The 26,374-nt window shown below is 43.4% G+C and overlaps 1 protein-coding gene across 8 annotated transcripts in view; it reads left to right on the top strand.

Annotated features, from left to right (window-relative positions):
- Positions 1-25,553, top strand: part of ep400 (E1A binding protein p400) — a 46,360-nt gene extending 20,807 nt beyond the window's left edge. For 7 of the 8 annotated variants that reach the window (XM_030415967.1, XM_030415965.1, XM_030415966.1 and 4 more), the window contains 25 exons: positions 4,582-4,751; positions 5,694-5,890; positions 5,975-6,086; positions 6,194-6,514; positions 13,673-13,747; positions 14,316-14,450; positions 14,545-14,589; positions 14,733-14,886; positions 15,070-15,305; positions 15,432-15,605; positions 15,695-15,742; positions 15,840-15,976; positions 16,178-16,234; positions 16,329-16,407; positions 19,001-19,177; positions 19,254-19,299; positions 19,380-19,486; positions 19,675-19,873; positions 19,958-20,109; positions 20,859-21,098; positions 21,866-22,040; positions 22,328-22,476; positions 22,903-23,064; positions 23,167-23,244; positions 24,494-25,553. In XM_030415967.1, coding sequence (XP_030271827.1) covers positions 4,582-4,751; positions 5,694-5,890; positions 5,975-6,086; positions 6,194-6,514; positions 13,673-13,747; positions 14,316-14,450; positions 14,545-14,589; positions 14,733-14,886; positions 15,070-15,305; positions 15,432-15,605; positions 15,695-15,742; positions 15,840-15,976; positions 16,178-16,234; positions 16,329-16,407; positions 19,001-19,177; positions 19,254-19,299; positions 19,380-19,486; positions 19,675-19,873; positions 19,958-20,109; positions 20,859-21,098; positions 21,866-22,040; positions 22,328-22,476; positions 22,903-23,064; positions 23,167-23,244; positions 24,494-24,814 — 3,746 coding nt within the window. In that variant the 3' untranslated portion in view covers positions 24,815-25,553. The remainder of the gene's footprint in view (positions 1-4,581; positions 4,752-5,693; positions 5,891-5,974; positions 6,087-6,193; positions 6,515-13,672; positions 13,748-14,315; positions 14,451-14,544; positions 14,590-14,732; positions 14,887-15,069; positions 15,306-15,431; positions 15,606-15,694; positions 15,743-15,839; positions 15,977-16,177; positions 16,235-16,328; positions 16,408-19,000; positions 19,178-19,253; positions 19,300-19,379; positions 19,487-19,674; positions 19,874-19,957; positions 20,110-20,858; positions 21,099-21,865; positions 22,041-22,327; positions 22,477-22,902; positions 23,065-23,166; positions 23,245-24,493) is intronic. The other variant, XM_030415963.1, reaches the window with a different exon arrangement.
- Positions 25,554-26,374: the final 821 nt, after the last annotated feature.

Raw genomic sequence — 26,374 nt, 5'->3', positions numbered from 1 at the left:
TGGAATAGAATAGAATTTCTTTAATGATCTCAGACTGGGAAATTATTTTGTTACAGCAGTAGTGGGTCAGCAAATAAAACACTTTGTACATAACATAAATAGAATCCAATATATACATAGTGTATATATACAGTGCACAGTGTTCTATAAACAATAAACAATAATAATATATACAACAAAACAAAATATGCAAAATATACTATAACAATAATAATATATACAACAAAACAGTAGAGAGACCAGAGTTCTCTTTCAGGCAGAGGTGAGAGAGTTATTGTATAATGTGATGGATTGTGGCAGGAAAGATTTCCTGTATCTATTGCTACGACAGCGAAGCTGAAGCAGCCTTCCAGAGAAGGTGCTCCGCTGTCTGACCAGTGTGAGTTGGAGAGGGTGGAGAGGATTATCCATGATGGATAACAGTTTTTTCAGTGTCCTCCTCTCCACCACAGCCTCCAGAGTGTCCTGTTTGCAGCCAATCACAGAGCCAGCCTTCCTGATCAGTTTGTTGAGTCTGTTGGTGTCACGTTGGTGGTGCACACGTTGAAGGATCTCAGCTTCCTCAGGAAGTAAAGTCTGCTCATCCTCTTCTTGTAAACAGCTTCAGTGTTAGATCTCCAGTCCAGTCTGTGGTTGATGGTAACACCTAGGTACTTGTAATCCTCCACCGCCTCCACATCCTTTCCCAGAATGCACAGAGGTTGGAAAGCCGTCTTCCTCTTCTTCCTGAAATCTATCACCATCTCTCTGGTCTTGCTGATGTTCAGCCGCAGGTGATTCTGTCCAGTCCACTCCCCAAAGTTGTCTACCAGTGCCCTGTACTCCTCCTCCTGTCCCTCACTTATACACCCAACAACAGCCGAGTCGTCAGAAAACTTTTGCAGGTGACACGACCAGGTGTTGTACTGAAAGTCAGTGGTGTATAAGGTGAACAGGAAAGGAGACAGTACGGTCCCCTGTGGAGCTCCTGTATCACTAACCACCGCATCAGACAGAACACTGCCCATATGGACAAACTGTGGCCTGCCTGTCAGGTAGTCAGTAATCCAGGAGATCATTGTGTCGTCTACACCCATCACCCGCAGCTTCTCCCCCAGTAGCAGTGGCTGAATGGTGTTAAAAGCACTAGAGAAATCAAAGAATGTGATTCTCACAGTACCTCCTCCACCATCCAGGTGCGAATGGGCTCGTTGCAGCAGGTAGATGACAGCGTCATCAACTCCCAAGTGGGGCTGGTAAGCAAATTGCAGAGGGTCTAGCAGGGCTGTCACCTGCGGCCTCAGGTTGGCCAAAACCAGTCTCTCCAGCACCTTCATGACGTAAGATGTGAGGGCCACTGGTCGATAGTCATTGAGTTCTGATGGTGTCGACTTCTTTGGAACAGGAACCAGGCAGGAAGTCTTCCAAAGCACCGGTATTCTCTCCTGACCAAGGCTCAGGTTGTAGAGGTGTTGTAGGACAGGAGACAGCTGGCTGGCACATGTCTTCAGGATCCTGGGGCTGATACCGTCAGGGCCTGCAGCCTTCTGCTGGTGGAGTCTCTCCAGCTGTCTCCTAACCTGGCCTGCAGTCACAGTCATGCGGGGGAGGCTGCTGGTGTCTTCAGTGAAGGACGAGGAGGTGGTGGAGGAGGAGGAGGTAGAGGTGGAGGAGGAGGAGGAGGAGGAGAAGAAGGAGAGGTGCTGCACAGGAGAGCTCACATCAGAGGAGTGAGGGAGGAGGGGAGGAAGCATTTGGGGCAGTGAGGGTGTGTGGGGGTCTGGAGGTGTCATGGAGACGACAGAAGGCTGTGAGCTGAACCTATTGAAGAATCTGTTCAGCTCGTTTGCCCTCTCCAGGCTGCCCAATGACTGTCTGCCGCTCACCTTACACCCAGTGATCTGCTTCATACCAGTCCACACATCCCTCACATTGTTCTGCTGGAGTTTGGCCTCCAGCTTCCTCCTGTAGGCGTCTTTACTGGCCCTCAGCATATCCCTGAGTTCATGCTGCACTCTCCTCAGTTCTTCCCTGTCTCCAGACCTGAACGCCCTCTTGTTAAGAAGGGCTTTCAGGTCATTGGTGATCCACGGCTTATTATTAGGGAAGCAGCGTACAGTCCGGGTTGGCATGGTGGTGTGTTCACAGAACCTGATGTATTCTGTGATGCAGTCGGTCATGCTGTCGAGATCCTCTCCATGTGGCTCAACAAGTGCATCTCAGTCTGTCGACTCAAAGCAGTCCTGTAGTGCGTCAGCAGCCTCCTGAGTCCACCTCCTCACGCTCCTAGTGTTGACAGGCTGCCGCTGAACAAAGGGGATATACTTAGGGGTCAGCAGAACCAGGTTGTGGTCAGATCTTCCAAGAGGGGGGAGGGCTGTGGGACTGTATGCATCCTTAGCATTTGCATACAATAGATCCAGTGTGTTACAGTCTCTGGTGGGGCAGTCAACATACTGGTGAAATGTTGGAAGGGTTTTATCCAGTGAGACGTGATTAAAATCCCCAGTGATGACAATAAATGCATTAGGATGCTGCGTCTGTATCTGGGCAACAGTGGAGTGGATGACGTCACAGGCCAGCGCTGCATCAGCTGACGGAGGAACGTACACACCGATAATGATGGCGGACGTGAATTCCCGGGCAAACAATAAGGCCAGACCAGGCTAAGTTGTATTCTGTGATGCAGTCGGTCATGCTGTCGAGATCCTCTCCATGTGGCTCAACAAGTGCATCTCAGTCTGTCGACTCAAAGCAGTCCTGTAGTGCGTCAGCAGCCTCCTGAGTCCACCTCCTCACGCTCCTAGTGTGGACAGGCTGCCGCTGAACAAAGGGGATATACTTAGGGGTCAGCAGAACCAGGTTGTGGTCAGATCTTCCAAAAGGGGGGAGGGCTGTGGGACTGTATGCATCCTTAGCATTTGCATACAATAGATCCAGTGTGTTACAGTCTCTGGTGGGGCAGTCAACATACTGGTGAAATGTTGGAAGGGTTTTGTCCAGTGAGACGTGATTAAAATCCCCAGTGATGACAATAAATGCATTAGGATGCTGCGTCTGTATCTGGGCAACAGTGGAGTGGATGACGTCACAGGCCAGCGCTGCATCAGCTGACGGAGGAACGTACACACCGATAATGATGGCGGACGTGAATTCCCGGGCAAACAATAAGGCCAGACCAGGCTAAGTTGTATTCTGTGATGCAGTCGGTCATGCTGTCGAGATCCTCTCCATGTGGCTCAACAAGTGCATCTCAGTCTGTCGACTCAAAGCAGTCCTGTAGTGCGTCAGCAGCCTCCTGAGTCCACCTCCTCACGCTCCTAGTGTGGACAGGCTGCCGCTGAACAAAGGGGATATACTTAGGGGTCAGCAGAACCAGGTTGTGGTCAGATCTTCCAAGAGGGGGGAGGGCTGTGGGACTGTATGCATCCTTAGCATTTGCATACAATAGATCCAGTGTGTTACAGTCTCTGGTGGGGCAGTCAACATACTGGTGAAATGTTGGAAGGGTTTTGTCCAGTGAGACGTGATTAAAATCCCCAGTGATGACAATAAATGCATTAGGATGCTGCGTCTGTATCTGGGCAACAGTGGAGTGGATGACGTCACAGGCCAGCGCTGCATCAGCTGACGGAGGAACGTACACACCGATAATGATGGCGGACGTGAATTCCCGGGCAAACAATAAGGCCTCATCCCCACAGTCAACAGTTCAATGTCCGGGGTACAGATACGTTTCTTCACATGAACATGTCCAGGATTACACCACCTCTCACTCACATACAGTGCAATCCCTCCTCTTTTCTTTCCGCTGCTTGTCACGTCCCTGTCCCCCCCAACAGTGCTGAAGCCGGGAATCGCCACGCTGTGGTCCGGGATGTGTGAGTGAAGCCATGTCTCCATGAAACACAACACACTGCACTCACGATATTCCCTCTGAGCCTTTATCAGCGCGGCAAGCTCGTCCGTCTTGTTCCCCAGAGACCTCACGTTCCCCATGACGATCGCCGGTACAGCCGGTCTGTGTCTCCTCCTCTTCACCCTCCGTTTCACTCCGGCTCTGCAGCCACGGCATCTCCTCCGCAGCTCCTTCAGGACCTCAGGTCTGGCTCCGGGTAGCAGTGCAGGTTTACACAGCGCAATCAGCTGGTCGCGTGTGTAAACAATGCGCTCAATGATGCGCTCCTGACCCTCCGTTGCTAGGGTTAGCAAAAACATCGCAAAAACATCACAAAAAGTGCCGTAAAAGTTCAAAAAAGAAAAAAAAGAAAGGTGTTCGTCCTCTCCCAGTCTCCGGAGAAGAGCCGCCAAAAGTTCAGCGAAAACCAGAACACAAACACAACACAAATACAATAAAAACTACGAAAAAACTTAAAAACCCACGGGAGCTGCTGTTACAGGCTGCCACCTAGTACGGCGCCATAGCAACCTATAGTTGATGATATAGTTGATAGATAGTAGATTTTTCCATTCCCTAGTATTTTCAGTCAGTGTAATATTGTAAAAACCTTACTGCTGCTGATTTAAACCTTGCTGAAAACCACAAACTGAAACATTCCACGCTGCAAAGACGAGTCATTTCCGATCCTTTCTTTTCCAAAGGTAAACTTGAAGCCCTTGCAATTCTGCTGCAGAAGCTTCGGTCAGAAAGCCGCCGCGTCCTTATCTTTACTCAGATGGTGAAGATGCTTGACATCCTGGAGGCCTTCCTTGATCACCGGCAGCTCACTTATGTGCGAGTGGATGAAAGCTTCACTCCCGATGAACGACAGGTAAATTCTCCATCTGGTTCACACTGGTTCTGACAAGCCACACTGAAAACAAGCTTTTAGCTGAACTTAAGTCAGTGTTGCTAACATAAAAAATGTACTGTTGTGAGACTGGAAATAAGATGTAGAATTATAGCAAAAATGTAGCTTGTCCATCTTTCCACCTCATGATCCAAGAACATTCTTAATCCTTTATCTTGCATATGAGCAGGTCAAGTGTTAGAGCCAGTAGCCACATGAGACCCAAGAATAGGTCACATGTTACATAGATCAGTAACATTTTTTGGTATATAAAGGAACCTGTAATACTTCAGATGGCTCCTTCTGTCTTCAGGCAGCATTATTTTGAACCACAAAAAACCTAAATTGCCACTGTTACTAAACACGGACAGGTACATCCAGTTTTGATAGGCACATAAATGTATGGTTAACTATCTGTCTACCACTGGGACCTCCCAGTTTCAGTGCAGAGTTCTTGCTCAACACAGGGACAAACTCTTTCCTCCTAGCTGGATTTTGTTCCTCCTGGGCCTTAAGAGATGCTGACATTAGTGGTCACAGTCTTTACTTTTTGCCACTACACACCTTTTCCAATTGCAAAATGTTTCTAGTGTGTCTCACCTGTCATATTGAAATTTCAAATACTCCTGTCCTCATCTTACCTGTGGTCTATTATATAGTCCCTATTGTTTCTGGGTGAGTTAATTAGACCTGGTGTTGCTGTAAGAAATAAAGATGCAGAAAACTAATTGGCCACAGCTGTCACATGAAAATGGATGATAAAGATGTGATTAAACTTAAATGACCCTGTGGAGAATTTCAGTAAAATGGTTAACTGTTGCAAAGCAGTGAGGTAGGCAAAGAAGTCTTAGTTAAATGTTCTTAAAATTAAAATCTTATCCTTTGTCCCAGTATGTTCATGTGCTTGCTGCTGTATCCCTGCAGGAGAGTATGAAGAAGTTTAACAGGAACAGGAAGGTGTTCTGCAGCATCCTGACCAACCGTTGCTGCGCTGCAGTTGGCACTGTGTTTGATGCAGATACCATTATCTTCTACGACACAGATCTCAATCCCAGCATGGATGCCCGCACCCAGGAGTGGTGTGACAAAATTGGACGTTCAAAGGATATACACATATACAGGTGATATTATCAGCACAGGATTATCTGATTTAGTTCTTCTTTTTTGAAAGACTTTGGTGCTGATTTTGGTTGTATGTTTCTCAGGCTGGAGAGTGGGAACTCCATTGAAGAGAAGCTGTTGAAGAACGGCACCAAGGACCTGATCAGAGAGGTGGCTGCCCAGGGTACTGACTATACCTTGGCTTTCCTCACACAAGTAAGATTAACTCAGTTAATTGTTTATTTTACATTTATTTGATCTATATAACCCTATATGTATGTATTTCAACATATAGTGACTGACACGATATTTTGTGTTTGTAGCGGACAATCCAGGATCTGTTTGAGGTGGAAGCAGGCTCAGGGGAGAAAGTGGAGGAGTTTGTGGTTCTCCACCAAGAGCCTTCGGCGTCTGAAGCAATCTCTCCCAGAGTGGCTAGACCATACATCCAGGCTCTCCACAGCATAAACCTGGATGCCCAGCAGGAAGATCAGCAGCAGCAGCAGAAGAAGAAGAAGGAGGAGGAGGAGGTGGAGCAGGAGGAACTAGCAGGCAAAGATGCAACAGAGGGTGACCAGGAGTCAGAGAGCCAAGGGAAAGAAGAGCCTACTCACAAAGAGGAGCTGAATGCAGTCATGGAACAGGTAGCTTTATACTGTTTGGGAAATAAGAACAAATACAATAAACAAGAGGGTGGAATCAGATCAGGGGCCCGTTGCACAAAACTAGGATAAGGGATTAAGCCGGGATATCTTGGTTATCCTGGCTCAACTTATCCGTGATCCGGTTGCACAAAAGCGGGATAGGGGGCAGTAGGAAATGTTATAGTATAAGTTACCATGGAGATTTATTCTGTGGAGTTAGCCTGCTCCAGACCAGGCTAAGTTCCAGGATCTATTTAATCTCATCCCTTATCTCAGTAAGCAGTCACCATAAATGGAAACCAATAGTTATTCCACTGCCCACTACACATTATCACATATAACTAGACCCACTGTCATTATTTAAACGTTTGTGATCATTAATTTCAATCATTTTGGATAAATTATGATTTTAGATGATGTTGCTATCATTAGATAATTTACAGTTTTCCATAGACTATAAGGCTATATATAAAATGACGGAATATTAGGGCCACAGAGAAAGAAAAAAGGAGGAGGAGAGTTGTTAAAGTGAGGGCTGTGGAGCATTTCGTGGAATTGTACTTTAGTAAAGGTTTCACAAACAAGGAGATACTTAATCTTTTGGCACATCAGCATCACATTGTAATAAGTATTAGGACTTTAAAAAGAATATGCAAGAAAATGCATCTTTTCCACAGAAAGAACCAGTCCATAAATGTATGACTTTTTCCTTTCTTCCTCAGTGTGGCCCTGATACTACGTCGTATAAAATACACATCCCATATAAATATAAATACACATCAAAGTGTAACATTATGTTCCTTTATTGAGTAAGGACAAAGCAAAACAGGTAAACCATCAGCTCCTTTCAAAACTGAAGTCACACAGTGACTCTACGAGATGGAAAGCACAGAATCAAAGCATCTATCTATAAATACACGGAACCTCTGTCTGTGTGTGTGTGTGTGTGTGTGTGTGTGTGTGTGTGTGTGTGTGTGTGTGTGTGTGTGTGTGTTCCTCAAATATCTCTGCGGATCAGGATCAGACTGACCTGAGAGTTTCAACATGGCTGCTGCGTGGTTCAATGGTATGATATTTCGCATTTGTTTGGACTGCAATGATACCGTTAATAAATTATTTCATAAATGCTTTACAAATTCCACGAGCATTGTCCACCGGAGCCACTACAGTCACGTGCGCACCAGAGCCAATCACTGCACACCGTGGCCACGCGCGCACCAGAGCCAATCACTGCAAAGCCCACCGTGACCCCCCACCTTAAGAAACAAGCAGATTTATACCTGCAGCGGCGCGAGCTGGACCGGGATTTTGCCGGCGGTTCGGTCCCGTTCTGTTCTGTTCTGTGCATCTAAACTGACTGTTGTGGATTAATCAGATTAAACGAGTCCGGACCGAGTCTGTTCGGGTCTGAGGAGATCCAGAGACGCGCGGACAACAAAGTGGAATCGGAATCTGTGGATGTTCGTGTGTAGCTAGCCGCTAGCTAGCAGCTAGCCGCTAGCTAGCAGCTAGCCGCTAGCCGCTAGATACACGGCCCACCTCCCGAGGCGACGGACCGGAAGCATCGGCACGTCCAAAACCGGACCTAGGGTAAATAATGTCCATCACGCTTTTTCGCGAACATCGCCGTCACATTTGCTTTGTTTCTGGTGCAGGAAGAAACGGTAAAAACGGGCTTTTGTCACGAAAGTGTCCAAGCAGCAAGTTTGGTTGTTGAGGAACAGGAAGTTGTGGGAGGGACAGGCAACGACGGTCGGTGTGTGAGAGTTGAGAGATTTGTGACGTTTAGCGTGTTTGGAGTGTGTAGTTAGTGTGTTATGTAGTGTTTGGTGTAGTGTGTTTAGTGAGTAGTGGAGTCGTTTTTTTGTTTAATGAGGAGAAGCTGAATGTGGAGCAGGCAGTGCAGCTCTTCATTCAGCTGGAAGGAGCACAGGCAGACCTGAGCATTGCCTGCATTTAAATGTAAATAGTTACATATAACTTTGTAAATTTTTAAAATGTATGCACACATTTAGATAAACAACAATTTATATTTGCATTATAAGTAAAAAAAAAAAAAAAAAAAAAAAAAAAAGGATTGTTGAACATATTTGTGGTTAAAAAAATCTAACTTTTTCTACTCGGATTTCATGTTTTTTTGTGATTTTAGGTCCATTGTGTTAATACAGTATGTCAAAATAAAAAAAATAACTGTACAGTCACACATGTGAGGTTGTGCTGAAAATAATGACACCAAGTAAATAGCTTTTAAGATGAAATATAATGGCAAAATCAAAAATAGTCAAAAACAGCCAATTATACCCTGGAATATCAGATTTCACAACAAATCCCTGACGTCCCACCTTCAAACACAGCCTCATTTGGCTATCCATGAAAAAGCTCCTTAACCTCCCACTTTTTTTATAGGAATACACTTTTCTTACGGGCACTGCACTAGTATTATACAACACAAGGATAAATACACATTCAAAGGTCTGTATATAATACACCCCGCATGTCTGCACCCCAAAATAAATGCAGGACAAATCCATACGCATCAAATGAACAGACAAATGAGTGGATGCCGTAGCCTCCCTGCAAGCTTCAGTATACAGCACAAACATCATAAGAAGCCAAATCAATTTAAATTAAATTTAAAATAAAAACAAAACAAAACACAAATTCCTCTGTCACTGCAGGACATATTTAACTTAAATTTAAAGCATGCATATTAACTAAAATAAGTTAACACATATTGGTCCCTCACTCGCCATTGTCAGAGCAGAGAGGAACACACCATTTTGGGCCTTCATATAGGCTATTGGCTCACTTGACTTTACGAGGATTGACCATTTACTTTTTTATTTAAGATGTGTCATCTTCTTGGAGCTGGGGGAGGAAAGGAGAATAATGATTAATACATTTGTGTTACAGTCAGCATACAGAGTGCATTGAAGGCATAACTCACCTCCCGCTCAAGTTTTTTTTATTTCAAGGTCCAATTTTCGAATTGTCCTCTTTTTTATTTCGGACTCCAGTGCAAGGTTTTCCATCTTTTTCTTCTTGTACTGCATAACTATATCTGCCAGTTGTATTTGGCGCCGGAGGTGGTTATTATTTTTATTAGCTCATCTATTTATCAAAGAGTTATACAGTCTGATGGAGTTACATTTACACAGTTTCACTCATATCTGCAGTCCATTTCAATTAAAAATTCAACTGATTCATAATCAGAGTACAACTGCGTTTTTGGAGATGTGAATTAACTATTTGGATTGTAATTCTGATGTTTCAGCGGAGCAGTGAGTGTGTAATTGTGCACTGCTTACGCATTCAGGCGGTCAGCAATACTTTGCCACGCTTTTTTTTCTCTTTGCTTTATCACTGTGGCAGTGTTGCCTTTCTTTTTAATTATGTCTTTTACCTCCTCGTATGCCTCCATGAGGATTTCTGCCTCCGGCGGGGAAAAGTAAGCCGCTCTACTTGCCATGGTGAATCAGTGAATCTGTGATCGGTGGCGGGGTCTATTTGAGGGAGCCGTGAGCGCGCACTTATCCAGGATTGGTTTCACCTGGCTTGATGAATCCGTGTCTGCTCATCCTGGCTTGGTCTTTGTGCAACCAATTAAGCCTGGACGCTCTTGTTTTGGATTCATTGAGCTCAGCTCAGTCACTTATCCTGGATGTCTTGATCCTACTTTTGTGCAACGGGCCCCAGGTCTGGCTCTAGCCATTTTGGTGCCCTACGCAAGATTAGGATTTGGAGGTTTTCCTGCTACTGTACAGCTGCAGCAGACAGACAAGGACAAACAGCAGATGTAGCCTGCAAAATACTATTTGCACCAGTGGTTCAACATAACAAATTACTACCTACTTGTGATTATGCATTAGTAAAAATAAAGGAGGCTGCACTACAATTAAATTGTTAAACATGTCCAACAATATGTGTAATTATTTGTGCATATCAGTCAGTGAATTTCAGTACAATGTCTTACATTCTTGGTAGGAGGAGGAACACTAAACAGCCAGCAGCAGCAACAGTTGAATTAACAGACTTGACTTTCAGAGGATTCGTAAACATCCCTAGCAGCTTTCTTAGCTTTAGAATCCAGCATTATTAGCTTGTTAAGCTTTATTTCGAATTTACCTCGCTAGTCTTTATTCAAACAGCATTTTTGAATCCTTTATCTTGCATATGAGCAGGTCAAGTGTTAACGCCTTTCCCGTCCTCGCCATTTTTTCCTGACAAAATCTTGGATCTGAAAATATCTAAATAGATGGGTTTTAGGAAGCTTGAACCTCAAAGACAACGGGGAAAAGAGGCAAAGGTTCCGTCTATGGACAGGTCTTTTAAATGTTCTAATTCCCTTGTTAAACCATGACTAAAAACATTGTCATTTAGTGATGGGGGAAATGCCGGGTTTCTATTGCAGGTGGAGGATAACAGAAATGACTAAAGCCCAAAATGGGATCTGAACCGCTTCCAAATACGCAGGGAATGATTGACTATTGAATTATAGCTTGGACGTCCAGGTGTCAAAGATAGTGGGGAGAAGAGTAATGCTGTCTGAGATGATGGTTTGCAGGATGTTTCCTCTATTTGTACCTTCTAGTGCAGTGCCCTTAACAAAAGTGTATTCCTATAAAAAAGTGGGAGGTTAAGGAGCTTTTTCATGGATGGCCAAATGAGGCTGTGTTTGAAGGTGGGACGTCAGGGATATTTAGGTTTGTTGTGAAATCCGATATTCCAGGGTATAATTGGCTGTTTTTGATTATTTTTGATTTTGCCATTATATTTCACCTTAAAAACTATTTACTTGGTGTCATTATTTTTAGCACAACCTCACATGTGTGACTGTACAGTTATTTTTTTTATTTTGACAAACTGTATTAACACAATGGACCTAAAATCACAAAAAACCCATAAAATCCGAGTAGAAAAAGTTTGATGTTTTTTTTACTGTGAAAACCACAAATAAACATATTTACAAGAAACCATTTTTTTTTTTTTTTACTTGTAATGCAAATATACATTGTTGTTTGTAAATTTTTTAAATGTATGCACAAATTTAGCAAAGTTGTATGTAACTATTTACATTTAAATGCAGGCAATGCTCAGGTCTGCCTGTGCTCCTTGAGAGCTGCACTGCCTGCTCCACATTCAGCATCTTCTCATTGTTCTGACTCATTAAACGAAAAACCGACTCCACTACACACTAAACACACTACACCAAACACTACATAACACACTAACTACACGCTCCAAACACGCTAAATGTAACAAATCTCTCAACTCTCAATATCGCTGTCCGACCGTCGTTGCCTGTCAATCATCCGCCTAGGTCCCTCCCACAACTTCCTGTTGCTCAACAACCAAACTTGCTGCTTGGACACTTTCGTGACAAAAGCCCGTTTTTACCGTTTCTTCCTGCACCAGACACAAAGCAAACGTGACGGCAATGTTGGCGAAAAAGCGTGGCGGACATTATTTACCCTAGGTCCGGTTTTGGATGTGCCGATGCGGCCGGTCCGTCGCCTCGAGAGGTGGGCGGTATAGCTAGCAGCTAGCGGCTGGCAGCTAGCTAGCAGCTAGCTACACATGAACATCCACAGATTCCGATTCCACTTTGTTGTCCGCGCGTCTCCGGATCTCCTCAGACCCGAACAGACTCGGTCCGAACTCGTTTAATCTCATTAATCCACAACAGTCAGTTTAGATGCACAGAACAGAACGGACCGAACTGCCGGCAAAATCCCGGTCCAGCTCGCGTCGCTGCAGGTATAAATCCGCTTGTTTCTTCAGTTACGTCGTGGGCTTGAGCTCTGCAGTGATTGGCTCTGGTGCGCACGTGGCCACGGTGTGCAGTGTTTGGCTCTGGTACGCACGTGACTGTGGTGGCTCTGGTGGACTATGCTCGGCGGAATTTGTAAAGCATTTATGAAATAATTTATTCACGGTATCATTGCAGTCCAAACAAATGCTTAGATGCACACCACTGAACCACGCAGCAGCCATGTTGAAAGTCTCGGGTCAGTGTTATACGCAGAGATATTTGACCAACACACACACACACACACACACACACACACACACACACACACACACACACACACAGACAGACAGACAGAGATCCCGTGCATTTATAGATAGATGAGGGAACCGAGTCACGGAGGCCAAAGTGGCAGAGTGGCCAGTGGAGGGAGCTGTGGATGTTTGCAGTGAAGTTATATAACTGAAAATCTGGGAGGGCCAGCCCCCCGAGATCTTTGATAGCTGTAGAATAGATCTCTGTATCCTACTAGGACCTTTATTCCAAATAAAAGAAGAGATGACTTGATTACGTTTTTTAATGAAGGCTTTTGGAATGAAAATCAGGACACACTGAAATGGGTAGAGAAAACACAATCCAGCGCGGGTATAAAGTTCTTATTGAATACATTTGCATATCTCTGTGTGACAGTGATTCAGAGGTATTTAAATTTATCAAGGGCTATTTAAAGGGTGCAGATGAAGGTGGGAGGTGTCTCTCATCCATATTGATGGGGAAAAGTTCACCCTTATTAACATTGAGCTTGTAGCCAGAGATGCTGCCAAACCTCCTTAAACAGGTGATAAGTCTTAGTGGTGAGACGGCAGGTTTCGAGATAAAAAGTATGATGTCATCAGAATAAAGAGAAATCTTCCGTTGGAGACCTCCCCTGTTAATACCAGAGATCATATTGTCAGACCAAATGGCGATGGCAAAGGGTTCTATTGAAAGGGCAAAGAGAAGGGGGGGACGGGGGGACAGGGGGAACCCTGTCTTGTTCCACACTGCAGCTGGAAGTAAGGGGACAAGATACCATTAGAGTGGACAGAGGCAATAGGGGAAGAATATAGAAGCTTAATCCAACTAATGAAGATCTCCCCTAAACCAAACCAATGCAGAGTGTCACATAAATAATTCCACTCAATGCAGTCAAATGCCTTTTCTGCATCAAGCAGAGCCAGAACCTCCTGGGATATAGGATTGGAAGAGGACTAAATAACATCCAGAAGCATGCCTATAAAAAAAATATTTTTTATTCTTAATACAGCCTGTCTGGCGGTCGCTATGGATGAGGTTAAATGCAGTTTTTTGTTTGTCTGTCTGTATGGTCTTTTTGACTGAATATTTGCATATCCTTATCCCTCAAACAGCTCACACCAATTGAGAGGTATGCCCTACATTACCTGGAGTACCTCCACATCAGTGATGATGAAGCTGTTCTCAAGGTAACTTAAACTCAAAACAATTTCTTTTTTTAACCTCAGGATATTTGAGATACACATCCATTTTCATTTGAGTGATCCAGTGTAGATCTGATAACGAGATCATTCAATGCCTTTTATTGTGAATGTTTGTCAGGGTCCGACCTGTCAAGTGCCAAACTGCTGGTAGATTGTTCTGTTTAGTGAGGACCTCTCTCAAGGCTGTCTTCCACACAGACTGAAGTGCACTTTAATGCACCTTGCAAACACTGAAATCTATATTCACATGGCCACAAAGGGTTGCTTAAAATGTGAAAGTTTCTATGTGGTTTCCTTGTTTTCCTTTGTTGAAATGCATGTGCAATACATTAGACGGTTGCTTGTACAATTAGCAGAATTTGTTCTCTATGAATTTCTTCATCTCTAAGTAAAATAGGTTGTGTTACTGAAATATCTCTACCTGAACTGATTAGTAGTAGATATCCGTATAGATGTGAAAATATCTTCATTAATCAGCTAATAATTTATCTCGCCATGTTGGTATTTCAGTGTGAAATTTTGCTGACGCATATTTTGTGTTTATTTTACCCAGGAGCAGTTAGAGTGCTCCAAGAGAGGCTGGGAGCTACAGCAGCTGCAGAAGCTCAAGGAGGAGGAGGAGGAGCGGCAGATAATGGAGGGTGATGAAGATCTCTTCACCTACACCAGAGAAGATGCCTACAACATGGTGGGTAGAAACTGTGATCTCTGCTAATCAAACAAGAATTGGTGTGTGGAATGTGTGTTGAGTTGACATTAACATTTTTTCTGCATTTGAACAGGAGTATGTGTTTGATGCAGAGGATGGCCACACAGAAATTATGCCGGTAAGACTGCAAATGTGAAATTGGGGAAAAAAAGGGAGTGTTGATGAAATTGAAGTAATTTGTAAGAACAGCACCAGTCTCCCTAATCACTAAGTCTCATTCTGTTTTCTGGCTTTATTCTCATGTGTGATTTTCCACCACAGGTTTGGACTCCACCTACACCACCACAGGATGACAATGACATTTACATTGATTCTGTGATGATGTTGATGTACGACACCACACCCATGCATGAGTCCAAGCTACCTCCTGTCTACATCCGCAAGGAGCACAAGAGACTCAAGATGGATCCCTCAGGTGAGGCCGATTGGTCATTGAGGTCTTCACTCCTTCAGACAGCAATATGTCGGTTTACCTTTACTGGCTAAATGTTTCTTTTTAAAAGGAAGAGTTTTAAAAGACCGTTCGAGAGTAAATGCATGCAGGGGTGTCTTTGCAGGTGTTTGGTATCTCTGTTTTTACTTGAGGTTGTTTGTCCAGCAGCAGCCAGAAAGAAGAAAAAGGGCCATGGAGAGACGGTCATTCCTCCACGCTCCCTTTTCGAGAAGGCCAGCATGCTGAAAGTTCGCCGTGAGGGAAAGGACCAGAAAAAGAACTTCTCCCTCAAGCAGCAGGCACCCTTTGCCAAGCCCCTTCCGTCGCTGGTTAAACCTGCCATGGAGGCTGGCCAGGACAACCCGGAGTGGCTTATCAGTGAGGACTGGGCTCTGCTTCAGGTACTGCATCCATTCTTTCCAAGCTGTATGAGATGGAAATTAACATCTCTAGAACTGCATGTAACAATGTACATTATGTATTTATATTAATATCTCTACATTCCATGTTTACACTCTGTCTGACAGGCTGTAAAGCAGCTACTGGAATTGCCTCTGAACCTGACCATTGTGTCTCCTGCCCACACTCCTAACTGGGATCTGGTGAGCGATGTGGTGAACTCTTGCAGCCGTATCTACCGCTCTCCCAAACAGTGTCGTAACCGCTACGAAAATGTCATCATTCCCAGGGAAGAGGGCAAGGTAATGGACAGAGACACTCTGCATTGCCATAAAAATGACTTACTCACCTTGTACTTTTTTGAATTAGCCATGTCTTTAACTTTTTTCAGCTGGTGTATGAGGCAAACCCCAAGAAGAAAACCAAGAGCATATACAAGGTACCTGACATGGTCTTTGTGTTTAATTAATGTTTCTGTGCTCTTGAATTTGTGGGCTCACTTTTGTTGTTTCTTTGTTTGATGTTTGGTTACACAGTCTAAGAACAGCCGTCCTCTGAGGACCTGTCAGATCTACACACAGGACGACAATGCAACGCACATTCAGCTCTACAATAGTCGCTTTGAACTCATGAAGATCATTGCCAGCAAGAGGAGCCCACCCATCAAACCACTGTAAGTAATGATTGACTGTCTTCGGTGAATGTGTCTCAGAGGGAGCTAAGACCTGACATGACAATTCACAAACCAACTATTGAGTTATTGAGTGTGATGGTGAAATTCTGATAGATGAAGAAACTGTAACTAGATATGTTCTTTTTAAATGTATTCATTTTATTCTGAACTTAACTAAATGTAACTTTATTCTGCCTACAGGCTTGGCATGAATCCATTCCAGAAGAATCCCAAACATGCCTCAGTCTTGGCAGAAAGGTGTGTTTAATGTCACCATTTTTGTACAGTTAATGCCTAAACCTTACATCTGATATTAAAGAAAAGGTCTAACAGCTGTTTTAATTCTCTTCAGTGGGATCAGCTACGACAAGCCTTTACCTCCCATTCAGGTGGCGTCACAACGTGCTGAAAGGATTGCCAAAGAGAAAAAGGTGATCATCTGCAATGTGTAGGATACATTTAACCATGTGCTATGGCTCTCAAGGAGTGTATGTCTTATTTCATTGAATCAAGTTTGTATTTTGGTTTGACTGCTAACAGACACATCTGCTGTTATAATCTTCACTTGGAGTGACAGCCTGCTCATTAGTTACGCCAAGTAGGGCTGGGCGATATGGCCTCAAATCAATATCACGATATATTGAGCAACTCACCTCGATAACGATAAATGAACGATAAGTAACACCAGAGACACAGAATCATAGACACAGAATCTGTTTCAGAGGTCAGAGGGTCACATGACAGGGAAGCTATTGATAAAAAAATTATATTATTAATATTCATATAAAATAGAGGAAGCACTAAAGTACAATAAACATAGCTGTGTCTCATTCGTCCAGTTTACTAATACAATCTGCTGCTGGAGTCACTGGGCCCCATGTCATGGAAGATATTGAAAGAACTGCAATTATTTTGTATTAATATATTTATGCTAAGTAATTTGATGACAGTCCTTAAATCAGTTTCCAGCAATTCAATGCCATGTTCTGGGAGGTGATCTGACCGTCTTCCTGCTGCTCACACTGGGTGAACCTCAGTAAAGTCGCGGCTGGACCCAAGTAGAGCTTATAATCAAGCCCGACCCGAGCCCGTGCACGTTGTGTCCGAGCCCGGCCCGACACATTGAATGTAATTATGAGCCCGAGACCGATTTAAACCCGACAACTGTTTAATACGTGGGCTGTTATAACTGACGTTCTCGACTACAGTTGCGAGTTGTTTTAACTACAGAAATCTTAATGAATAATGCAACAAGTGCCGCACTTAATGCACTCGACAAAGCCGACAAATGTTATTATCACGGCCCACGACTTGTTTAAAATGGGTCCACACCTCCGACTTTCCTCCAAACTTGCTCAAAGTTAATTCTACTGTTTTTATTTTTTCCTTTACATCTTCATGCTCCATGTTGCACTTAAGCTACACAATCAGTGATGCCGGTAACGCGTTACTAGTTTTGTCATTTTCCTGAGTAAAAAATATATATTTTTGCTTTCTTCTTGCGTCTCGGGGAGTGACGTCACGTACGCGAGAAGTCACGTTTTCCAGCATGAGGACACTCACGTGTCAGACCACGCAGAGACACAAATGCAAACAACAATGGAGGGAGGAGAGAGATGCGCGTTTTCTAGCTGGAAATACAGTCATTATTTTGAGTGAATAAAAAACGAAAGACAAATGTTTGATCAATGGACCGGCCCGGCCGAAGACAGTGGCCTGTTGCAGCCTTTGAACGCAGCATCATTACACAAACTGTCCGCGACTCACAGCGAGAGTGGGTTCACTTGATTACTAACCTGGCATAGCTGGTGTTGCATCAGCGGGTGGAGTTTGCCATCAAATTAATGTAAAAAAAGCACATCGGTATATGCCGGGGTAGATTAATCAAGACGACCTAACATGTCCCCTGTCCCTAGTGGATGTTATGCCTATGACACCGAATATACCGACATGGCCAAAATGACGTCGTTTATCGCCCAGGCCTAATGCCAAGTACAAGTTGTTAATCATAGAAAGTTAACACACACACAGAGGGCTGTGCTAATGCTTTTTTTTACTTTATATGGTACAAATAGTTGTCTATCCCTCTATCCCAGTCTGTCAAGTACAGTTTTATGCTGGTATGTTAAATTATGCAGTGTTTTTCCAAGGTGGACAACTTGGGAGCAGCTAAGTTACAGGGATCCAGTCAGAGTACACAGAACCATCAGTACTACAACTTGTATGGTACAGTGGTGAATATATCTCCAGTTTCGGGAATAAAGCACAGAGAAACAAATGCATGCATGCCTGTAAAGAAATACAATGCGAGCTAGCTAGACTACCCATTTAGCTTAAGGGCATTAATGCACCTGGCTAACGGTGACTATCTGGCCATAGTTGTGGCAGTGTGCCCTCCACTGGTGGTGCTAGTTGGCAATGTTGCCAGCTTTTTGACAAACTGAGCTTGTTGAATCTTCAACAGTGCTGTTCAGTGAGAGAAATCCCTCTGATTGGCTGTTAAGCTAACTGAATCAGTGCATGAGAAGACAACAGAAAAGAAATGGAAAGCCCTTTAAATCTGTCACTGTAGTATCCATGATTTCATCCATTTAGTATTGTTTCTCACCTCCACCTCTTTACCAGTGCCCTTTGCAACTTTTTAGTAGTCATATCTTGATTAAAAGCTACATTAGTGATAGTGGTATGGAAATAAAGCTGTTTTGTAGTCACAATTGTTTTTGTTTCCCTTTTTCAATTACTTATACAGCCCCCCACCCCCCTGGAGTGGTAGGGTAAACACTGTTATGAATACTGACATTTACTTTCCACAAGAAGAGTAATTGGACCCCCCAAAAGATTCAAGGCACACCGTATACCAAAGTAAAAAAAATAATCGCAACACATAACGGTTTTACTCTGGGTTTCTTCAGGGTCAGTAGAAGCGTGAATCAGAAGCATCTGTTTGACATTTATATCCAAGAAGTGCACATTTTTTTAATTTACTGACATGTTTGCTTTTGTGCATTGTATGTGTGTTTGCAGGCCCTTGCTGAGCAGCAGAAGGCTCAGCAGTTGGCCCAGCAGCAGCAGGCCGGAGCACCTCAGGCCCAGGCTGTACCTGGCCAGGCTCAAGCTCCTGCTGCCGCTCAGGCTCAGGCTCAGGTCCCTCAGGCTGTCACTGTGACTGGAGCTGCTGCTGTGCCTAATGCAGCAGTTCTGGTGAGAATTAAAACATCCTCCACTTAGATGAGTGATCCAAAACAAGGCTCTTACATACAGGTTTCATGTTTTTCAGGCTGGAGCCATAAAAAATGCCACAGTTGGCACTACCATCCAGGCTGGTACGTTGACATGCATATGGTTCACATTACAGAGTTGTTGGTGATCCAGCAGTTAATTAATTCCTCTTTGTTTCTTCCAGCCACGGTAGGAGGGAATGTGATTGTGAACACAGTTGCTGGAGTTCCTCCAAGTCCCTTCCAGGCCAACAAACGCCTGGCATCTCCAGTCATCCCAGGCACCCTGTCTGTGAGTCATGCTCAATTATCACTGCTGCTCTGGCTTAACTCTGCCGCTTACTGACTAACAGGAATTCATGATGCAGATGTAATAGATTGGCATGAAGCAGAATGTACACCTACTACAGCCAGTAGACAGAGTGGATTTTACAAGTGTTAGAACCTTTGCACATTGTGCTTTTTTTGTTGTTGGTCCAGCCTGCAGCTGGAGCTGGAGCCCAGGTGGTCCACACACAACAGAGGGCCGTCACTGCTGCCGCCCCTGCCGAAGTGGTCGCCATAGCTACAGGTCAGGGTGTTCGAGCCGTTACCCCAGTGACAGCATCTGCAGTAGTTTCTACCACCCTGAGCCCAGTGCAGTCACAGACTCGTCCACTGGTCACTCAGGTCACATCAGGTTCTGAACTGAGCAGTTTTCTCTGAAAGACATCCTTTGATTCAGTGTTTCTCAGATCTGTCTAATCCGCTGCCTTCAATCCAGCCACAGGTATGCCGCTGTCACAAGGAAAGCCTCTCACCCCAGCCCACCTGCAGATGCTCCGTCAGCAGCAGCTGCAGCAGCACCAACAGCAACAGCAGCAACAACAACAGCAGGCGGCTTCCCCACAGATCAAAGGTGTCGGCAAACCACAGGTACACCACCAATATAAGTGTCAAAGGGGCGCCGTTTAGCACAGTTGGTAGCGCGCGCGTCCCATGTGCCGAGGCTCTGCAGCGGACCCGGGTTCGACTCCCGGCCTGGGTCCCTTTGCTGTGTGTCACTCCCCCTCTCTCTCCCTGTTTCCTGTCATATCTTTAGCTGTTCTATCAATAAAGCCATAAAAAGGCGTGTGTGTCAAAGATGACACAGCTATCCTCTGTTAGCCTGCAGCTGCACAAAAGGGTTTACTCAGGAGAGATTTGAGAAACCAAACTTTGTAGCAAACACTGAGTTTATTGAACTCTGTAATCTTTATTTATGGTGAATATGATTTGAACTTGCTTAACTTTAACTTGAACAAAGCCAGCAAGATGAAGTCAAACTGTTTTTATAAAATACCCATGTCTTTTAAAAGGAGAATCTTACAGTGTAAATGACATTTGTTAGGGCTTAAAACCAATGATCTGTTGATCTTGACAAATCCAGATGTGATAGTCTTACAGTGGCATAGCAGCTGAAAAACAAATGTTTAAATTGAAAATAAAATGAAATTGTGAATTTAAAAACATACAAACAAATCAATCCAGGGTTTTGGAGAATCGTGACACCCCTAGAAATATTAGCAGGTTAAACTGACATAGTAAGGTATTCTAAATATACCCAGTGGGCAAAACAAAGGAAGGTAAGGATTGTAACAACAACATGTTTGCTGTTAACATTAACTGGTAAACTGTGTTTACAGGAGTTGTTAAAGTTGCACAAGCACAAGTTGCAGCTGCAGCAGCAGCAGCAGCAGCAGCAGGTGGCTGCAGCCGTGGCAGCAGCTGCAGCTCAGGGCCAACAGGCTGCGGGAGCCCAGCAGGCCACTCAGGTGCAGCCTGCACAGGCTGCCCAGTCTAACCCACAGTTAGCAGTTGCAGCACCCAGACCTGGAGCTGTGCTGACCGGCACAACCGTGGCTAACCTGCAGGTGGCCAGACTGGTAAGACTGAGATGAGGATTAATTGAACATGCATCTATAAAGATACCACAACACTTTCACAAGAATTTGTGGAAATAATTTAAGAATCATACACTTATTGGTCTTTCTCAAATAACTGAACTTTAGAATGTCGCAAAAAGAAAGAAAAGAAAAATAAAAGGGATGTTTCTGTCAACCTGGAGCAAATAAACTAGGCTACACAAAGCGTAATTTCATCAGTAGTTGGTGGTATAGGCTAAATTACACAGGACTATGATAAACCAAGTAGAGCAAGTAAAGGGCTGCGAACAAGAAACAAAACCAGTTGTTTGCCATTTGGTGATAAATGTCAAAGAGTGGATGGATTATCATGGAGGAATTGTTTGGTCCCTTTATCAATACCTGTTGCTACTACTAGCCATGTTTTCACATGTTAACCAACACCAACAAAAACAGCTTATTCTTATCTCAAAGCGAAAAAAAATGGTGCTCATTCATGTGAGTTTGAAATTTGCTACATCAGAATTTATTTGGAAAATCTGTTTCCGTGTCTCATTAAGCGCATTAACCGTTTTTGGGAAAAGGCAAAAACAAGCTCAAGCTAGCATAGCATTTTTGTCAAAAGTACTAGTCTCCATCAACTTTTTCTAATAGAATAGCTTAAGTTTGACATAAAATACACTGATCAAAATAAGGCTCCTCTGAACATTCTGCCCCTTTCTCTCCTCTGTTCATGTCAGTGTTGGAGGTTGTGGCAGCATTAACACTGGTTGTGGTTCCTCTCACAGACTCGAGTGCCCACGCAAGGCCAGATTCAGGCCCAGGCAGGGCAGACGGCCCAGGTGACCCTCACCAAGCCCCCTGTGGTCTCTGTGCCAGCTGTGGTCTCATCAGCTGGGGTCACTACGCTGCCAGTCACTGTAGCAGGCATCAGTGTGGCTATTGGTCAGGCCCAGAAAACAGGTGTGTTTAATGTCTTTATTGAATTTTTTTTCTTGTTGCTCCCCATGTTGCTAACAGAAAATTCACTATTTTTTGTTCACTATGTCATAGATCATTTTAATCATATGTCTGTTCTTGCCCAGTATACAACTCAAACTAGTAAATTGGGGATATTAGGATATTCGGGTAAATCACCTGATTGTTTATTCTGTGGCATTTAATAATCCCTGACTAATTTTTAGTAGTGTTTATACACCCACTATATGTGAACGTCCTAATATTCCTGTGTTCTTTCTCCTTTGTGTCAGGCGGGCCTGTGCTGACGCCTTCCTTCCCTCAGATGCAGGTCCAGCAGCTGCTTCAGATGAAGAAGCAGGCGGCTGCAGTTCAGGCAGCAGCCGCGGCTCAACAAAAGGCAGGGCAGCCACAGCAAGGACAGGCCACTGTACAGCAGAAGGTGAACACACTGCAGAAACACAGACTGGAGTTTCACATGTTAACAACTAGCAATAGATAGGATAGAATGACTAAATAAAACAACGGTCTCAATATCCCACAAGGCAAGTCTAATGTTTGAGGAGTGATTTAAAACAAGTAACTGATTCTGTAAGCATCATCTCCTCAGGTAGTTTGTCCCAAAGCCCACCTTTGCACCTGTAGATTTAATCCTTGACTTTGAAAGTCAGAAGGGCCCCCACCTAAGGATCATAGGCTGAAAACTGACTCATACAGTCAACATTTCAAAGCAACAGACACAGCATATACACAATCTTTTATCTCTTCTTGTAGTTCAATTGTATAGGTTTAGTGGAAATATTCATTGATTATAAAGATAAAGGGAACCATGTTCCTGTAGTAAATATAGCTGTGCTATTTCCCCAAGATTGGCACCCAGCAGGTGACAGTGCAGGCTGCCCAACCGGCCCAGCAGCAGCAGCAGAAGGTGACCTACGCTACCACTCAACTCCAAACAGGAATCAAGACCCAGTTCTTTACTACATCTATCGCCCAGGCTCAGAAACCCACAGGAGCCCAACAAATCCAGGTACATCATCATTGGCAATCAATACCGCAAGCTAAATATTTGCAGGTAAACACTGGGGTTTGTGGATTGATGTGAGGTTTTCCTGTTTACTTCTCTTATCAGGTGGCTAAGCTCCCACAAATAGTACAGCAGCAATCCACTGTGGCCAACCTCCAACAGATCGTGTCTTCTCCTCAGCAGGTAGGGGTTTCAGCTGATATCTGAAGGGAACTCCTGTATGGTTCTTCATCTGAATGTGTCGTAAGATCTGTCCTGGAGCTGTATCACATCCTTGGGCTCAGTCTTTATAGTTTAAGATTAAATGTAGCTACCTGCCTGAGGCAAGGCTTAGAATTTTCATCATTAAAGCGATATGCAGCCTTTATGCAACATTTTGTATGCCTTTATTTTTTTTAATGTTTTTTTCAGTCAGGGATAATGCCAGACTAGGTGTCCATATTTTCCTGATTATGGCCATCACATACATTAACCTTTTATTTTCATGATTTTCAATTAAAATTCTTCTCCATTTCTCATAACCCATTTTCCTTCGAAAAAGCTGAGGGTTTTTCTAATACTTGAAACGATCATTAACAATCCTCTAAGTTTCTTTGTTAGTGGAAACATTGTTCACTACTCTAGTAAATGGGATAAACCTCAGATACAACTTAGCTGCGGGAGCTAATTGCTCGGCTTTTAGTCAGAGAGCTACCCGTTATGCTAGCAATATTCAGAGTCAGAAACATTGTATAGTTGACAACTGTAAATATAATTTGACGGTATGTTTAACAACAAGATTAGCTAGCCAGCCATGTACAGTCAGCAGCCAAAATAAATTGAATATCGAATGAGATATGTGATAGGGTACTTCTCGCAGCTTGCATCCTGTGGTTCAGAAGGTGAAGGACTTCAGTCATTATTTTAAATGTGATAAGATTTTTTTTAGTTTATGTCAGGATGTCTACAGCGAGCTGATGCCACTGCCACTCATTTTAGATACAGGCTATGGATTACATAGATACATACATCACTGTGAAGTTGTGCTAACCACAACAGTCACTTGAAACAAATGGCGGTTCATTTGCATTTTGTATACGTGAAATCGTGACACCCCTAATATCTACATAACAGTGGTATCTCAGGCTAACTGCTAGTTGTGGGTTAACTGTGCTGTCATTTTGTGTAGTCTGTGGTCTAACAGGTAAATTAATGGATGTAAGTGAAAGTGTTATTTTTGTGATAGGAAAGCATCAAACATTAATTTTAGATATATTAGATGAATACACTTTAATCATGACAAAAGAAGGATAAATTATATGTCAGCAAATATTTATTGAGCTATGTGTCATGTCTTTGTAAAACCAGCAGAGAGATTTTAAATGCACTGGAATAGTTCACATCAAACTTGCACATTGGGACAGATAAATATTTAGTTACTGCTTCTCCTCAGATCCAGGCTCAGACTGTGACTCTGACACAGGCAGCCACCTCAGCTCCTGCTCAGGTGCAAATGATTCCCACCGGAACAGCAACCGCCCAGGTTGTTGGGCAAAAGATCATCCAGCAGCAGGTGGTGACTGCGGCCACCTCCCCCCAGATCCAAACACCTCCCCCTCACAGCCCTGCCCAGCAGCCCGCCACACCCTCCGCTGCTGAGTCCCCGGTGCAGCAGCAGCAGCCCACTCAGCCCCAACAGCCCATCAAGGGTCAGGCTCGCCAGGGTGGCATCAGGGCCAAAACTCCTGCCAAACCCAGCGGGGGGGGCAGCTAATGAAACAAATGATTTTCTGACAATACTGAAGTTCTGGATCCCACATCAGCTGATGCCAGAGACCCCAATCACATTGTTAACCGTACCACACCTTTACCTCTTCTTCACTTGATTACAACAGTGTTTAACATAACATTGAACAATTTTAAGTAGCCTGGCAGATTGATCACAGCGCTGCTACCAAAAATAAATCTGGTGGGATCTAAAATTTTGCTTAACAGAGTAAACACTTACTTAAAGTCTTTGATTTTTTTTAAATATGGAATGTCTCTTGAAAATCCCCATCCCCCACCCCCACTCCCACTACAACCCAAAATATCAAATGACAGACAAGCCTTCAAAGTGATGATTATAATGTTTCTGAACAGACCTCTGAGGCTTTATGGGTAATTCTGTGTTGTCGATTAGCGTAAGTGTATTCATAAATAGTCCTTTTTATGTCTAATTTCCTTGTCTATAGATACTGAATGGAGAATAATGCACGTTCCTTTAGTCATTTGTTTTTTATTGCAGCAAATACACTGTAAACATGTACTTTAGTATTTTGTGTTTTCTCATAAATTGTCTTTTTTTATTGATGTCAAGAGAAAAAAAATGTAAATATCAATGAAAAACATTTGTACATGTAAAGTAGTCGTGTTTTCATTGGGTTTTTTCAGCCTAATTGTAATAAAGTGTTTTGGTTTTATACACATTCATCTTTTTTCCTTTCATTAAATCTGTTGTAAGTCCTTGGAAATCTTGTGAATTCTTATAACACGTTTCCTGGGTTGATTACAGTTTCAACACTGATCTGGAATGATAGGTGCCAGTTGTTCTGGAGGTTGTAATCATTTCATCTATTGCTGCTTTTTGCAGACATTAATTAAAAAACTCCAGGGGGCAGACGGGATCTGGAGCTATCAGTTTCAGCTGGTCAAAATCAATCGAGAACACATGAAATTATTCTCAAAAGGCTGTCTGCTTGGCCTGGTCGGCTGCTGACTCTGACAAATGTGTCAGCTGAGCAAGTCAGAGAAAAAGCAGGTGATCTGAGGATTAACCATCAACGGTGATGTAAAAGTACCCAGAAGTACTTATCGGATTCAATATTCAGAATTTCTCTGTTTTTGTTTTATCCAATTTGTGATTAAATAAATTCTTTGAATTTGCACTACTTTGGCATTGATGCAGCATGCAATCTCAAAATATGAAATAGTACAAGCACCTCTAATTTTTACTTAAGTAAATGTACTTGGTTACATTCCAGTGTTCAAGTAACTAGTAATCAGAGTTATCAAAGAAATGTTTTGTTATGGTTATGGTACAATATTTGCCTCCTAACTAGTGGAGTGGAAGCATAAAGCAGCAGGAAATGAAAATATTCAAATTATAAGTACAATAATTAAGTACAGTACTTAAATACATGTATTAAGTTACATTCCAAGTCGCATGCACCTAACTTTATCAAATAAGTTTAATGTGGTTAAAATTACAATACTTGGCTCCAAATCATAGTGGACAGGAAGTATGAAGAAATAGAAGTACCTCAGTTATTTGTCAGTAAATGTTCTTGGTTAC

Source organism: Sparus aurata, chromosome 5 (assembly GCF_900880675.1).
Source record: "Sparus aurata chromosome 5, fSpaAur1.1, whole genome shotgun sequence".
Taxonomy (NCBI): domain Eukaryota; kingdom Metazoa; phylum Chordata; class Actinopteri; order Spariformes; family Sparidae; genus Sparus; species Sparus aurata.
This window is presented reverse-complemented; position numbering and strand designations above follow the sequence as displayed.